Source organism: Scyliorhinus torazame, chromosome 19 (genome assembly GCF_047496885.1).
Source record: "Scyliorhinus torazame isolate Kashiwa2021f chromosome 19, sScyTor2.1, whole genome shotgun sequence".
Taxonomy (NCBI): domain Eukaryota; kingdom Metazoa; phylum Chordata; class Chondrichthyes; order Carcharhiniformes; family Scyliorhinidae; genus Scyliorhinus; species Scyliorhinus torazame.
Window position 1 is genome coordinate 121842120 of NC_092725.1, and position 18044 is coordinate 121860163.

At 46.4% G+C, this 18044-nt stretch overlaps 1 protein-coding gene across 1 annotated transcript in view; it reads left to right on the top strand.

Moving 5' to 3' along the window:
* The first annotated feature begins 2712 nt into the window (after window positions 1-2712).
* Window positions 2713-18044, top strand: part of slc6a15 (solute carrier family 6 member 15) — a 57881-nt gene continuing 42549 nt past the window's right edge. The window contains exons 1-2 of the mRNA XM_072485146.1: window positions 2713-2863; window positions 16757-17210. Coding sequence (XP_072341247.1) covers window positions 16919-17210 — 292 coding nt within the window. The 5' untranslated portion in view covers window positions 2713-2863; window positions 16757-16918. The remainder of the gene's footprint in view (window positions 2864-16756; window positions 17211-18044) is intronic.

The following is an 18044-nucleotide window of genomic DNA, read 5'->3' on the forward strand; positions in this document are numbered from 1 at the left end:
GGGTTAACTTGCAGATTCAGTCGGTAGTTAGGAAGGCAAATGCAATGTTAGCATTTATGCCAAGAGGGCTAGAATACAAGACCAGGGATGTATTTCTCAGGCTGTATGGGGCTCTGGTCAAAACCCATTTGGAGTATTGTGAGCAGATTTGGGCCCCATATCTAAGGAAGGATGTGCTGGCCTTGGAAAGGGTCTAGAGGAGGTTACCAAGAATGATCCTTGGAATGAAGAACTTGTGGTATGAGGAACGGCTGAGGACTCGGGGTCTGTACTCATTGGAGTTTAGAAGGATGAGGGGGGGTATTATTGGAACTAACAGGATACTGTGAGGCCTGGATAGAGTGGACGTGGAGAGGATATTTCCACTTGTAAGAAAAACTAGAAGCAGAGGACACAATCTCAGACTAAAGGGATGATCCTTTAAAACAGAGATAAGGAGGAATTTCTTCAGCCAGATGGTGGCGCATCTGTGGAACTCTTTGCCGCAGAAGCCTGTGGAGGCCAAATCATTGAGTGTCTTTAAGACAGAGAAAGATAGGTTCTTTATTAATAAGGGGATTAGGGGTTATGGGGAGAAGGCAGGAGAATGGGATGAGAAAAATATCAGCCATGATTGATTGGGGGAGCAAACTCGATGGGCCGAGTGGTCTAATTCTGCTCCTATGTCCTATGGCCTTAAATGCCCTTTGAACAAGGGAAATTAGAGATGGGCAACAAATGCTGGCCTAGCTAGTGATGCCCATATCCATAAACGAATAAAAAAAAATGAGGGTCGACGAGGGAAATCTGGTTGACGTGGTGTACATAGACTTCTAACAGGCATCTGATACAGTGTTGCAAGTGTGAACAAAGCTATAGCTTTTGGAATAAATAAAAGGGCCATTTGCAACAGAGATAGAAAATTGGTCGAGTGACAGAAAACAGAGAATAGTGGTTGATGAATGTTTTTTCGGCTGGAGGAACTCTTGTGTTGGGACTCTTGTTTTTGCTAATATATATTAATGACCTGGACCTCAGGGTACATTGTATAATTTCAAAATGTTCACATGATGCAAAACTTGGAAGCACTGTGAACTTTGAGGAGGATGGTGGATAATGTCAAATGAGCTGAGACAAGCTGGTGGAATAGGTGGACAGGTGGCTGATGAAGTTCAATGCGAAGAAATGTGAAGTGATTTATTTTGGAAGAACATGGAGAGAAAATATAAAATAAAGGGTACAACTGTAAAGGAGCTGAGGGACCTGGGTGTATGTCTGCATAAGTCATTGAAGGTGCCAGGACAGGTTGAGAGTGCGGATCATACATTATACAGTATCCTAGGCTTTCTTAATGTGGGCATAGAGTATAAGCCCAATAAGAAATAGTTCGACCTCAGCTGGAGTACTGCATCCATTTCTGGGTACTGTACTTTAGGAAGGATGTAAAGTCCTAAAGAGCGCAGAAAAGATTCATAAGAGTGGCTTCAGGGTTGAGAAAATTCAATCACAGAGATAAATTGGAGAAGTTACGGCTGTTGTTCACATTAATTTCATTGCAGGGTTAATGTAAGCCTACTTGTAACACTAATAAAGATTATTATTACAACTGAACTTTTCTAAAGCTTAGTAAGTAAAGTTCCTGAGAAACAGCGGCTGGGACAGGAACTGAAAAATGTGCCTGGGTCTGTTGACCCTGCTGGATGGATAGTGCTGTGATGGCCTGACGTACTCCTGATCTTCAGCTCTCTGCCCAAAGGCAGATCCAACACATAGCGCCATGACTTTTATCATGAGTAGGGCAAGGATGCAGGTCTCACATCCACCACCTCCAGCCAGAACAGGGATTGAAACCTGTGCTGTTGGCACCAATCTGGTCCACACCAGTCAACCAGCCAACTGGTCTTGTAAGCAGTCTGGGTTGCTGTGGCCGCACACACTTCACATGCATGCTGTTGTAGTCCAGAGCTACGAATGGTGATGATAGAGGTTTCAATTTCTCTCCATTACTTTTGTGACCAGGAATCTCTCTCACCCTTGGCATATGTTGTAAGGATTTGCAGATTAAGACTCAACTTGTTTGGCTGCATTATTCGCAGCCTTGGTGTGGGAGTGAACGTGGCATTCCTGGCTCAAAGCTGGGAATACTGCCTATTGCACCACAAGACCTCGTTATTCCCGGTCCTTCCTGATTAATCTCAGACAGCTTTATCTTCAGCATAAATATCAAGGTGTAATGCATTTCCCATTGGGAAATCCCCAATCCCGATGACCAATTTCCAAGACAGCAACCCTTCAGAGCGACTGAAGTAGTCGAACTGTAAGTTTAAAAAATGTATTATAGGGTGTACAGATAATTTGCACATTCAAAATAAAAGAGTTTTGCTGAGATTAGGGGGTATCTGAAACCTGATGCTTGGCATCTCTACTTTGGGGGATGAATTGGTTCTGATATTTGAACCAAAGTGGATGACACAGCAAGTTGGAAACTGTTGCAATGCAATCTTAACCCTCTCTTATCCCCCTCTCCTTTATCAGGTCCTTGGTTGTCGATCCTTAGAATAGGACGGCACTAACCTAAGGGAGTATAAATTACTTTATTTTAAAAAAAAACTCGCTTGTTTACACGGAATGTGAAATCATTGGAGGAGTTGATGATGCTGGATGTCGATTTGGAACATTTCCCTTTAAGTGAATGGGTTGTGTTGTTGCCTGTCGTCACTCTGCGGGGGGGGGGGGGGGGGGGGTGGTTGGAGTTCGGTGAAGGTGTGGCTCCCTGTTAGACACACTGAGCCTCTTATCATGTGAAAGCTCCTGCTTCAGTCCCTGAGCACACACCAACATCCTGCACCCGGATTTCGACTCATTCCATCATCCTTACAAAGAGGTAAGATGATGCGCAAATGTGTAAATCGTAGCCAACGAATAAATCATCTGTAAAGAGCGCAGTTGTAATTTGCAGCAAAAAAAAAATCTGAATTTGCAACGGAGTGCGATGCGGCTGGATGTGTTGCAGGGGCACAGGGAGGCAGAGTGCGTCTACTGGAATAGCTGCTCAACATGGGGAAGAAAAATGCAATCGTTGTGAGCGAGTGCGCGGAGGCGCTGGGTCGGCACCATCGCCTTTTCATTCATGCTGCAGCCCTGTCTGCATTTAATAATAATCTTTATCGCATCGAAGGAAGCAGACGGCGTTCTTGACGGGGGCGAATCCCGTTATTTTTATTTAATGTGGCCCTGGCTCGGTTGGTAAATTGGGCGGATGCTCGGTACGGGAGAGGTGAGGGTGTGTGTGAGTGTTTGGGTTTGTATGCAAATTTCCTGAAGCGGTTCTGTCTGCACAGCCCACTGCGTCTGCACTTCTCCCCAACACTACATCCAGCACCCATATACACACACTCAAACACACACACACCCCACCCCCACACCCACTCACCCACACTCCCCCACACACACACACTTACCCCCCCCACACACACACCACCCCCACCCACACTCCCACACACACACACACACACTTACCCTCCCCACACACACACCCCCCCCACCACCCCACCCACACTCCCACACACCCATCCCCACCCCCCCAACCCACACTCCCACACATCCCCACACCCCCAACCCCCCACACACCCACCCACATTCCCACACCCCCACACCCCCACACACTTACCCCCCCCACACACACACCCCACCCCCACACACCCACCCACATTCCCACACACACTCACCCCCCACCCACCCATACCCCCCCACTCACCCCCCCACCCCTACACACACACCCACACACTCAACCCCCCACACACTCACCCCCCCACACACCCACGCCCCCACACACACACACTCACCCCCCACACACACTCACCCCACACCCCCCACACACTCACCCCCCCACACACACCCCCACACAGTCACACACACTCACCTCCCCACCCCCACACACATTCACCCACATCCCCCCACCCACACACACTCCCACACAAACCTCACCCCCCCACACACACTCCCAACCCCACCCCCACACACCCACACTCCCACCCCCACACCACCCCCACACACCCACACTCCCACACACACACACCCCACACACACCCCCACCCCCACACACCCACCCACACACACACCTGCACACACACCCACCCACACTCCCACACACAGTCACCCCACACACCCACCCACACACACTCACCCCCCACCCCCACACACCCATCCCCCAACCCCACACACACACCCATCCCACCCCCCACCCCACACACACTCATCCCCCACCCCCACACACACATACCCACACAGTCACACCCCCACCCCCCCCACACTCACCCCCCCACACACACAACCACATACACTCACCCCACATACCTACCCCCACACACACACACTCACCCCCCACCCCCACACACACGCACCCCCCACCCACACACACACACCCTCACCCCCCCACACACACACACTCACACCCCACCCACACACACTCACCCCCACCCCACCCACACATCCCACCCACACACCCCCACTCACCCCCACACATAACCACACACACACACCCCCACCCCACCCACACACTCACACCCCACCCCCACACCCCCCCCCACACACACACTCACCCCCACCCCCCCACACACACACACTCACCCCCCCATCCCACCCACACACACACCCACACACATACACACACGCAACCCCCCACACAAACTCACCCCACAACCCCCCCCACACACACACTCACACACACACCCCACCCACACACACACACCCACATACCCGCACACGCACCCACATACTCATACGCCCCCCCCCTGCACACATACCCTCCCCACACATGCTCACCAGTCCCCCCTCCCCACACACACCACCCATACACACACCCACACACACATACACACCCACACACACTCACATCCCCAACCCCACACACACCCATACACACACAGCCATCCACACACCCACTCACACAACCCACACACACTCACAACCCCACACACACTCACTCACACCCACCCACACACAAACATAACCCCCCCCCCCCCCACCACACACACTGAGGTACAAGCAATCACCAATGCAGACACACACTCAAATACATAGACATACATGTGTCTGACTGTTACATTCTCACAGACCCAGGCAGTCAATCCACACACACGCCCAGCACTTACATTGTTTTTATTCCCCTCCATCATACTCTGTCTCTGCAGTGTGCGCTGCTTTTGATCTGCATTGACGGGGTGGGTGGGGGTTCAGGGAGTGGAGTTGAGGGGGGGGAGGGGGGGTTGTATTCTGCCGGTTACCATCCAGGGTCAGTGCCCCCTGCCACCCACTTTCATTTGTTTGCCCCTCGCTCGCCGAGATTGAGCGGTGACCTGATTTGCTTAAGATCTAAAATGGTCTCACGTCAGCTTTCCCCCCTGTTTGGTATTCGATGATCACGGGGGGGGGAGGAGGATGTAATTGTCAAAGACGCTGGTTCCCCAGAGCCGATGGTCTTTCTGTGGTTAAACGTGGGGTCTGGAGGATTGAAAATCCCCCCCCCATGTCAATGATGAGGATGTCAGACAGATTTTAGTGTGTGTTTATAGAGGGGGACTGAGAGGGCAGTTGGTACAGATGCAGCTTTGTTGGCCAGGGGTGTGAAGGACACAATGCTGCTGCCCCTTCGCCTGGTTCAACATCCCATGACGGAGCAGCGAGCTTCACTTTCGTAACTGGCTTATTCAATAAAATGATTAATTCCTGGATGTGTCAGGGCGATGTGCAGGGGTCTCTCACTCTGACACCTGCCTTTATGACTGTGTGCATGTTTTCTGCAGCGCATTTCATTGTAATTCCACAAAATGATTTGTCAGTCAGCCTGTGTCATGCGGTAGTGGCTTGGCTGCCTTCAATCGCATTGCACTGTCAGAGGCTTCTCATTTCATGGGGACAACTCGGCAGACAATGAAGAGCAGCCTGTCTGATCGCTCCCTGCCAATGCAGCTGATGTCAAAAAAATGCATTTCATCTGGGAATGACGGCATCACCTTTCCCGATGTTATGATTCCCGATTGAAGGAGCGACGGGCTGAAAACATTCAACTATAAGCTTCTGCTTTTGAGCCACGTTCCGCCTCCTCGAACGGCCAGTCACAATTTTTCCATCGCCCTGGTCCGTTGTCAGACACTGGGTGTTTCAGCAAGGTTTCACATGCCACAAGGGCAATCCCGATTATATCATCCTGAGACCGACCACCCCATGGCTTGGAGGTTTCATTTGTTATTGAATTGGGAAAGATGATTTGACAGCGGTATGCTGGTTACTTGTTCTAAAAAAATGGTAAAAATGCTCATGCACATCATGTGCCCGGTTTATGTTAATCACATGCTGCAATTCAATTGACAGAAAGGGAGTGAATGTGTTTAACACGTTAGTTGGTGGCTTTCCATATTTTATGTTGAGAAAAAACTCCATTAAGATTCCTGCCAAACGTTTTTTAAAAATAAATTTAGAGTACCCAATTCTTTGTTTTTCCAATTCAGGGACATTTTTTAGGGTGGTCAATTCACCTACCAGGCACATTTTTGGGTTTTTTTGGGTGAGACCCACGCAGACACGGGGAGAATGTGCAAACTCCACACAGACAGTGACCTGGGGCTGGGGTTGAACCCTCAGTGCCGTGAGGGAGCAGTGCTAAGCACTGCACCGCCGTGCCACCCCTGAACGTCAGCAGCACTTTCTGCTTCAGACTTGTAGGTGTAACCTGTGTATTTTAGGCATTTTTAAACAGATGATGGGTGTGGTTAAATGTCTGTCCTGCAGATCAATGACTCCTCCCTAATGTTTACATCTTGACCTCAAGCATGCCTGAAGTAATCAAATCTTTGCATAAATGATATTATTTGGGAATTAAACCCCATCTACAAATGAAGTTGTTGTTTAGATCTAATGTTGCTGAAGATTTTGATGTTTTGCATGGGAACGTTCCAGAACTATCATTAAATAATGCTAATATTCAGGTCATGTTTTGGGTCCCGCACTTCTGCTGTATTGGGATACCAGCTGGGCTGGGGTTTCTGTGAGTTCCTGACTGAATGGTATACCTGTTTTTTAAAAATGGATACATGATGTTGTTCGATGACGTATTGAGGGAGCATATTTTCCCAGTGAACTGTTTGAAGGCTGTGACCATTAGCACTGTACAGAGGTCACATGACCATGGTGCACAGACCATGCAGCCAACCGTGTCTGTGCTAGCTTATTGTAAGAGCCAACTAGTTATTACCACTCCCTTCTTGTTGGCTCGCAGACCTGCAAAGTTCTCCTTTTCAAGGATCCATCCAGTTCCCTTTTGAAATTTACTATTGAATCTACTATTGAATTGCTGTCCCCACCCATAAATTTGGACACATACATCACATTCCCCTTAACTGTCGCCGCTTTAAGGAAAATAACCCGCCCTTTTCCACATAACTGAAGTCCCTTTTCCCTCGGACCAGTCTGGTAAATCTCCTCGGTATCCTCTCCAACATCATGACATCCTTCCTACAGTGAGATGCCTGGAATTGTACACAATTGGTAAGATTTTCCAGTCCAACGTGTAATGGGAATTGTTACGGGTGGGACTGAATATTTGATGGACTCGCAAAAGGTCCATTCACTTTGGGTGGGAATTTCTCCAGAGGTGGAAAATCGCACCCAATATTCTAGCTATGGCCTAATCAGTGATTAATGATTGCCTACCATAATTCCTTGTTTGTTATTCATTATATACTTTTGTTTAAAAAGCCAGGGATCCTGTATGCTTTTTGACCAACCACCATCAAAGATTTGTGCACATAAGTCCTCAAGTGCCTCTCTCTGTTCCTGCACTCCTTCTAAAATGTACCATTTCTATGTAAGTTTTTTCAAGGCGGTTGGAAGTGGCTTTGCATCTGATTGGAAAAACCTGAACATCTGAGGAATTGAAGAGACCAACAGCTTTCAGTTGCTTCATTCAAAGGATATATCTTGTTGATTGACAAGGAGCAGTATCTACAAAGATTACTCCCATCTTCCTGATTTAAAGCCATGAAGGTCATATGGTGCTAGTTATGTATCAGTAATGAGGATAATATATGTCGGAAAGCAATTAAAACAACACAACTTGCATTTATATAGCATCTTTAATGTAGTGTAACATCCCAAGGCACTTCCAATATGCGAGACAAAGAAGGCTTTGCATATTGGTCACTTAGCTTTGGAGGCAGTAGCAGGACACTAATTCATTTCTCTGAAGTTATTTTCAAGGAGTTGACAGCAAGCTCTGATATAGGACAACATCAATATTTAACCACAATAAGTGAAAAGGTAACACATTGGGAAAAAAAACATATTTTGATTGGTATTTTCCATGAGAAGCTGATGGAAAAGACACACTCCTGACAAAGAAACACAAATGATTGTAATTTTAAAACGCAACAGAAAGAGCCAGTCTTAATAATGTTATTGTCAAAGAACCTGACAACGGCTCGACCCAAATTATTAAATTGTGGTTCAATTTGGAAGGCCATTCGTTGTATCTGGTATTGTCTTTGAAGGTGTGCTGGTGGCTAAAGTCTTTATTCCCCTGGTGATCAGAGATATGGGGCGCGATTCTCCGCTCCCGCGTCGGTTTGGAGAATCGCCTGGGTCGCCAAATTTTCCCGCCATGCCGGTCCGACGCCCTCTCGCGATTCACGGAAGCGGCCAGATCGTCACAGTCGCGTTTTGCGCGGCGCGGTCCAGTGAATCGCCCGAGACAGCCAAAATGGCATTTCACCGGTACCCCCGCGATTCTCAGTGCCGGATTGGCTGAGCGGCCTGCCCAAAATGGCGGGTTTCCCCCGGCACCGTCCACACCTGGTCGCTGCCGGCGGGAACAGTGCGGGAACGCTGGGGGGGGCGGCCTGCGGGGGAGCGAGGGGGGATCCTGCACCGGGGGGGGGGGGGGGGGGGGGGGGGCCTCAAATGGGGTCTGACCCACGATCGGTGCCCACCGATCGTCGGGCTGGCCTCTCTGAAGGAGGACCTCCTTTCTTCCGCAGCCCCGCAAGATCCGTCAGACATCTTCTTGCGGGGCGGACTCGGAGATGACGGCAACCACGCATGCGCGGATTACGCCAGTTATGCGGCGCCGGCCGCGTTATGTATGCGGTGCCGCCTTTATGCGGCGCCAAGGCCTGGCACGCGTAAATGACGCGGCGCCGCTCCTAGCCCATTATCGGGCCCTGAATCGGTCGGGATAGGTGCCGTTTCGTGCCATCGTGAACCTCGACGGCGTTCACGATGGCGTGAGCACTCCCGCCCATGTCATTTTATAGCATAGAAGACACAATTCAGCCATTGAGCTTGAAAGAGTTTTTATTCAGGCCCAATCCCCTCCCTTTTCCACTAAAATCTTAATTTTTCCATATTCTCACATGCTTATGTCTTAATGAACCTGTGCATTAAAAAAAAATGTAACCTTTATTTTGTTGACAATCTGAAATTCAAGCCCTCTGATTATTGCCTCACAATCAGAAGAGATAGTTTGCGTTCTATTAATTTTATCAAAACCCCTCTTAAGTGGGCTTTTTCAGATCTCCTCTTAACCCCCTCATATTAAGAGCTCTGTAAGTTTAAACATTTAAGAATATTGATAGTGATAAACCTCATGCTTATGCTGAAGGAGTTAATTGTTTAACTCACGTTTGAGGTACATTGATGGAATTATATGATTTAAAAAATGACACCTGTTATTGGTCACAAATACTTGTCTAGGTTTATAAACTCTTTGCATAACCCCTTTCCATACACGCTGTTAAATAAACAAAACAATTGTTCAGATTGGACACCAAACTACGCCTATTGCTTCAAAAAGCTATGTTTTGAACACTTACAGTCATGTTTTTGCACCATCATCAAATTTAGGAACAAAGGAACAGGGTTATATTTCAACATTTTGAACCTGGTCCACCATTTTGTTTGCAAGGACAGGACTTTATCTTTCAAATTGCAAGTATCCATCCTTTATTTATATTCTTTAATACCCTTGTTTCCAAGCAAGTATCTATTTCCTCTTTACAATACCATTCGATTTATGGCCTTCTAATTTAGTGTATTCCACAAACAAATCATTTCAGAATATTTAACAGCACTAGCTTCTTTGGGCTTAAAAACTTCCTTTTCATCACTCCTTACTAGCTGTCTGTTAGATAAAGAATGACAGTTTCTTAGATGATGCAGGATAAGAACTCAATGAAATATCTGGAATTAAAAGTCTAATGGTGACCAGGGGCGAGATTCTCCGATCCCCCGCGCGATGCCCGACTGATTTGCGCCGTTTTTGGCGCCGGTCGGCGGACATCGCGCCGATACCGGAGAATTTTGCCCCATGAAACCATGGTCGATTGTCATAAAAACCCATCTGGTTCACTAATGTCCTTTAGGAAGGAAATCTACCATCCTTACCTGATCTGACCTACATGTGACTCCAGACCCACAGCAATGTGGTTGACTCTTAAATTCCCTCTGACATGGCCTAGCAAGAAGCTCAGTTGTATTCATCCGCTACGAAAACACAAAAAAAGAAATGAAACCGGACAGGCCACCCGGCATTGAATCAGGCAACAAAAACGACACTGGCAAACCCAGCCCTACCGACACTGCAAAGTCCACCTTACTAACATCTGGGGGCTTGTGCCAAAGTTGGGAGAGCTGTCTCACAGACTAGTTAAGCAACAGCCTGACAAAGTCATACTCACAGTATCATACCGTAACAAACAATGTCCCAGACACCACTATCACCATTCCTGTCTCATCGGCAGGACAGACCCAGCAGAGGTGGCGACACAGTGGCCTACAGTCGGGAGGAAGTTGCCCTGTGAGTCCTCAACATCGACTCTGGAACCCATGAAGTCTCATGGCTTCAGGTTAAACATGGGCGAGGAAACCTCCTGCTAATTACCACGTAACGGCCACCATCAGCTGATGAATCAGTACTCTTCCATGTTGAACACCACTTCGAGGAAGCACTGAGGGTGGCAAAGGGCTCAAAATATATTCTGGGCTGGGGACTTCAATGTCCATCACCAAGAGTCGCTCGGTAGTACTATCACAGACCGAGTTGGCCGTGTCCTAAAGGACATAGACGCTAGACTGGGACTGCAGAAGGCAGTGAGGGAACCAACAAGAGGGAAAAACATACTCATCCACACCAATCTGCCTGCTGCAGATCCATCTGCCCATGACATTATCAGTAGAAGTGACCACTGCATGGCCTTTGTGGAGACAAAGTTCCATCTTCATATTGAGGATACCCTCCATTATGTTGTGTGGCACTACCACCGTGCTAAATGGGATAGACTTTAGACTTCGAACAGATCTAGCAACTCAAGACTGGGCATTCATGAGGCGCTGAGGGCCATCAGCATAGCAGAATTGTATTGAACCTCATGGCTCAGCATATCCCCCACTCTACCATCACCACCAAGCCACGGGAGCAACCCTGGTTCAATAAAGAGTGCAGGAGAGCATGCCAGGAGCAACAAAAGAAAAAATGATGGAAAATCTCAGCAGGTCTGGCAGCATCTGTAGGCAGAGAAAAGAGCGAATGTTTCGAGTCCGATGGCTCTTAGTCAGCTTTGACAAAGAGTCATCGGACTCGAAACATTAGCTATTTTCTCTCCCTACAGATGTTGCCAGACCTGCTGAGATTTTCCAGCATTTTCTCTTTCGTTTCAGATTCCAGGATCCGCATTAATTTGCTTTTAAGCCAGGACCAACACCGGGCATACCGAAAAATGAGGTGTCAACCGAGAGAAGCTACAACACAGGACTACTTGTGCGCCAAACAGCATAAGCAGCAAGTAATAGAGCTAAGCGATTCCACAACAAACACATCAAATGTAAACTCTGCAGTCCTGCCACATCTAGCCTTGAATGGTGGTGACGAATGTGATATAAAATAGTTACTTTAGAGATATTAGTTACTGTAATGTAGAGATAGGCCAGTCTCATTCTGGTGAGTTCACAGACAAAGGATTTCAGACCGCATGGCAAAGCAAGGAGGCGGTGTGTCCACCAAAGGAGGAGAAAAGGATGCTGGGTATTAAGGGGGCCAGAGGAAGGGATGAGAAGTGAGCCAATCAGAATGTATGACCAGGTCAGGAGGGGTATAGGATGACCTATGGGAATTGTGTATGTGAAACTTGATACCATTTGAATGTATTTGCAGAAATCCCTTTGTCTCCTTGTTCATTCGCTTTTCCGGGGTGTAGGAGACTAGATGTGCCCTATGCCTCTGTGAAATGAATCAGGCTTGCAAGTCAAATAAAATAACTAATGCTGTACCTGCAAATCCATCTTGACTTTTATTGAGGCCAGACTGACGGGTAAAGAAGTTTTGTTTTGTCATTTGGTGCCGGAAACCCGGGATTTCTCAAGACGGTTCTGACCAACCGCGAAATTATAATTAGACTGATTATGAACAGGGAGAGTGGGAAGAAGGGGCCCACAATGTATAGCTGGAAAATGACCGCGCATTGCTTTTTCCCCTCTTATCATCTGATTAGTCTGGTCACTCGCGGTTGGTACGGAAAGATCGTCTCGACGAAATCAAAGGTCAGTCTGGGGATTAGAAAATTAAACTGATGGGATATCATAATTGATAGTTCAGTTTTGGGTTAATTGTGTTGTTGATAGACTGATGTGACTTCAGCAGATGAAGGTTCAGTTAAGTAAGTTTTAAAGACTGATGGGACTTCAGCAGATGAAGGTTCAGTTAAGTAAGTGTTTTAAAGACTGATGGGACTTCAGCAGATGAAGGTTCAGTTCAATGAGTGTTTTTAAATCTGAAGATGATTCAATTCCATGTGTGAGTGTTTTAAATCTATAGTTGATTAAGCTACAATTGTACCCTTGGACTGTAGTGGCGATAAACACAGTTCTGAGGACTAGTTGAGATTATGGGGAATTGCTTGGATAAATGACAAAACAAAATGTCTTTACCCGTCAGTCTGGCCTCAATAAAAGTCGAGATGGATATGCAGGTACAGCATTAGTTATTTTATTTGACTTGCAAGCCTGATTCATTTCACAGAGGCATAGGGCACATCTAGTCTCCTACACCCCGGAAAAGCGAATGAACAAGGAGACAAAGGGATTTCTGCAAATACATTCAAATGGTATCAAGTTTCACATACATGATTCCCATAGGTCATCCTATACCCCTCCTGACCTGGTCATACATTCTGATTGGCTCACTTCTCATCCCTTCCTCTGGCCCCCTTATTACCCAGCATCCTTTTCACTTCCTTTGGTGGACACACCTCCTCCTTGCTTTGCCATGCGGTCTGAAATCCTTTGTGAACTCACCAGAATGAGACTGGCCTATCTCTACATTACAGTAACTAATATCTCTAAAGTAACTATTTTATATCACATTCGTCAGTGGTGGACAATTAACTCACTGGAGGAGGAGGATCCACAAATATCCCCATTCTCAATGATGGTGCAGCCCAGCACATCAGTGCAAAAGACAAGGCTGAGGCATTTGTAACAATCCTCAGCCAGTCGTGCCGAGTGGATGATCCATCACAGTCTCCTCTGGGGGTCTCCAGCAACACAGATGTCAGTCTTCAGCCAATACAATTCACTCCACGTGATAGCAAGAAATGGCTGAAGGCACTGGATACTGCAAAGTGGGCCCTGACAATATCCCAGCAATATTGCTGAAGACTTGTGCTCCAGAACTTGCCGCACCCCTAGCCAAGCTGTTCCAGTACAGCTATAACACCGGCATCTACTCGGCAATGAGAAAAACTGCCCAGGTGTGTCCTGTCCACAAGAAACAGGACAAATCCAACCCAGCTAATTACCGCCCCAACAGTCTACTCTCCATCATCAGCAAAGTGATGGAAGGAGTCATCAACAGTGCTATCAAGCAGCATTTACTCAGCAATAGTCTGCTCACGGACGCTCAGTTTGGGTCCTTCCAGGGTAACTCAGCTCCAGACCTCATTACAGCCTTGGTTCAAACATGGACACAAAAGCTGAATGCTCGAGGTGAGGTGAGAGGGCTGCCCTTGATATAAAGCAGCATTTGACTGAGTATGGTACCAGGGAGCCCTAGCTAAACTGGAATCAACAGGAATCAGGAGTCATACCTGGTACAAAGGAAAATGGTTGAGGTGGTTGGAGGCCAATCATCTCAGCTCCAGGATATCACTGCAGGTGTTTCTAAGGGTAGTGTCCTAGGCCCAACCATCTTCAGCTGCTTCATTAATGACTTGCCTTCCACCATAAGGTCAGAAGTGGGGATGTTTGCAGATGACTGCAGAATGTTCAGCACGATTTGCGACTCCGCAAATGAGGCAGTCCATGTCCAAATGCAGCAAGGCTTAGACAATATCCAGTCTTGGGCTGACAAGTGGCAAATTACACTCGAACTACACAAGTGCCAGGCAATGACCATCTCTTACAAGAGAGGATCTAACCACCGCCCCTTGACATTCAATGGAATTATCATCGCGGAATCCCCCACAATCAACATCCTGGGGGGTTACCACTGATCAGAAACTGAACTGGACTAGCCACATTAATACTGTGGCTACCAGGGCAGGTCAGAGGCTGGGAATCCTCCGGCGAGTAACTCACCTTCTGACCCCCGCAAAGCCTGTCCACCATCTACAAGGCACAAGTCAGGAGTGTAATGGAATACTTTCCACTTGCCTGGATGAGTGCAGCTCCAACAACACTCAAGCTCACATTCATCCAGGACAAAGCAGCCCACTTGATTGCTCCTCCTTCCATCCACATTCAAACCCTCCACCAGCCACGAATAGTGGCAGCCGTGTGTACATCTACAAGATGCACTGCAGTAACTCACCAAGGCTCCTTAGACGGTACCTTCCAAACTCATGACCACTACCATCTAGAAGTGCAAGAGCAGCAGATACCTGGGAACCCCACCACCTGGAGGTTCCCCTCTCAAGTCACTTACCACCCTGACTTGGAAATATATCGTCATTCCTTCACTGCCGCTGGAGCAACATTGTGGAACTCCCTCTCTAACAGCACAGTGGGTGTACCTACACCTCAAGAATCGCAGCGGTTCAAGAACGCAACTCACCACCACCTTCTGAAGTGCAACTAGCGATGGGCAATAAATGCAGGCCTAACCAGTGACGCCCACATCCCGTAAATGAATACAAAAAATGGCAGGTATAGTTCGGATGGAAAACAGTTTTCAATTTTTATCAGGAACACAGGGCAAACATTAACCATTGGCAAAATCAACCAGGTTAAATATTTTTTGCAATGTAAGAAAATTCACATTTATTTCAAACCAATTCCATAACTTTGGCGAATACACCTCTTACACGTTGAAGTGATTACTTAGTTAGTCCATAGCTTGTTAATGTTACAGTGAAGGACAGCAATGTTTTGGCACGAGGAGCCTCTATTACGCTACCACATGAACGTTTGACTTAATGGAATTATTATTATAATCTCATTCTTCAAATGTCATGTGTTGCCTACTAACACAGCATTTGAAACCACAAGAGCTGTTTTAATAATTTATAGATCCTGCAAGATTTTTTAATGTGTTGAACCTTTGATCTCATTGGCTTAAGAGTTTTTTTACCCTGTAATTTTGGATAACACTACTATTTTATGCCCTTCATTTCTTACCAATTTTACAAGGTACCTTTTAGTGACTAAAAAGAACAGCTTGCTCTGAGGTTTGTCATCTCACAGCTCTCAATACAGGAATTGCAGAGACTTACCGACTCTCTTCATTTAGTAGTTATATTGCCCAATATTATACATCCTTTCGCTGCATGGTTTTGCCATCTTTTTGTGCAAGCGCAGCATATGTGGTGTTCCTTGATTGGGAATAGCTGGCACATAGCTGGTTTAATCTAATTAATTCAAGAGTTCCATTGATCAGTTAGTCTCGCCAGGCAGCCACAATCATTATGCAGAGTGGGAACGGGAGCAGTTTACCAATGAAATATCCAGCTTACATTTACTATTTTGTAGACTGCACGTCCCTGTTTCTGGATTTCCCCTCCTCCCTTACAACAAGCATCAACCACTGACCAGCCTCCCCCTCTTACTGATAAAAAAAAACACCAATTAATCAGATTTCAGTGGCATAGGATGCCCTATTACTTATGTCCATCCCAATAAAATTCAACTGCTTCACTAGCCCCCCGAGAATATTATTTTCAAGGACCTCGGGATGGAATTTTCTGGTTCTGATGAAGGTGACCTCCTGAGGTGGGTTCCCCGGCGACGTGATGGGCGAGCCAAGCAAAATGCCGGAGACATTGGCGGACCGGAAGGTCTCACCGGCAGACAATGATAAGCCACTTCAGCCACCGGAAAAATCCAGCCCCTCATATTCAGATCTCCCCATAAACGTACACCTCTCAAGCTGACCAGTGTCTTCTGACTATGTGACCTACCACCCATCTTCCATTCCTCTGACTCCTTTGCCCCATTCTGTCATTTGGGATAGATGCTTCAGTTTTCCTTAGGGATATCATCCAAATCCCCACTTGCTCTCCAATTCTGCTTATGGTCCATTTCTTTAATTTCTCCTGCCACTGTGTAATGCCTGCCTCATTCAGCACCTGAAACCTTATGCTAGCTGTTATACAGAGGCAAAGCTATGACTTTGCAGCTGACCTTCAAGAATAATATGAAGGACACAAGTTATGACAAATCTTTAAATTGTTGGATCAACTACCGCTTCTAATATTTGTTGTTCTGGTGACCAAACTGTAAATGTTTTCTCCTGCAGATTTTGAAGCACAGACTCACAACACCTCAGATCTTCAGCAACTGCCTTCTGTTTGTCTATCGGTATTGTCCCTCGCCCGCTTGCATCAAGTTACATTTGACTGAAAGTATCGCTGCTAGACCTTTTGTAGCGTGTTACTGAATCAGTGATCTAGTGTTTCCAATGCCTAAAAATAGCAAAGTTGCGAAGAAGGAACTGGATGAAGATGTCACAGAGTCTGTCAAGGATCTTCTTTCCAATGAGGACATGAATGACGATCAGTTTAAGAAGAGTGCATTGTATGTAGATGATTCCCAGACTGACAAAGATGTGGACATTGAAGAAGGATCTGACACTGAAGATGAGAGGCCTGCCTGGAATAGCAAACTTCAGTACATCCTGGCACAGGTTGGATTCTCGGTTGGTTTAGGCAATGTCTGGAGATTTCCATATTTATGTCAAAAAAATGGTGGAGGTAAGTGTTAACCAAACAGAATGGTCGACCTTAGATCTAATAAATACATTAAGCAATAAAATAGTGGTCTCCTTAATGCTGACATGGTTTAGTTTGTGTGAAATAGTTGTGTGTAGTTTTCAAAGCCTACTGTGACCACTGGGTGCTCTGTTTAAAATTTAGAAATCTCACTGTGTTATCTTATAAGTAAGTCTACTTCCTTATGATTGGGAGGATTATAATCTGCATTCTAGTCTCAAATTATGTGCAGCCGTTTCGAATGATTTAATTGGACCTAGTGTTTATGTGGTCACTTCCAAGTCAAAGAAGTGTGCCACGCGCCCCACTTATTGTATAGTGACATAGGAATTTCAGTTTTAATTCTGTTTGGGGAAAAAAAAATGTTTCTCTTGCGCATTTATGAAATGTTATACACATAGTTTAAAAAAAAAAGTCAGATTGAATGAAAGCATCTAATTTTGAACGGCTGTGTATGAAATTCAAATAATTGTTTAACATTGGTGAAAATATATCCCCATGAAACAAGGGTATGACAATCTGATGTTATAATTAACCTCTACTCGGTGCCCAGGACCCGGGTTCGACCCCGGCCCTGGTTCACTGTCCATGTGGAGTTTGCACATTCTCCCCATGCCTGCATGGGTCTCAACTCCACAACCCAACTTAATTGGAAAATTTAAAAACAAATTAACCTCTAACAATTAGAAAATTATGTCACAAAACTGGGGATTAGAAGTCAACGTGTTTCATGAAAATATTACGTTGCAGGTCCATAAGGCTCTTTTGGTAAATCAAATATTTGTTCACACCAAACAGCACAAAGATTTACTCTGA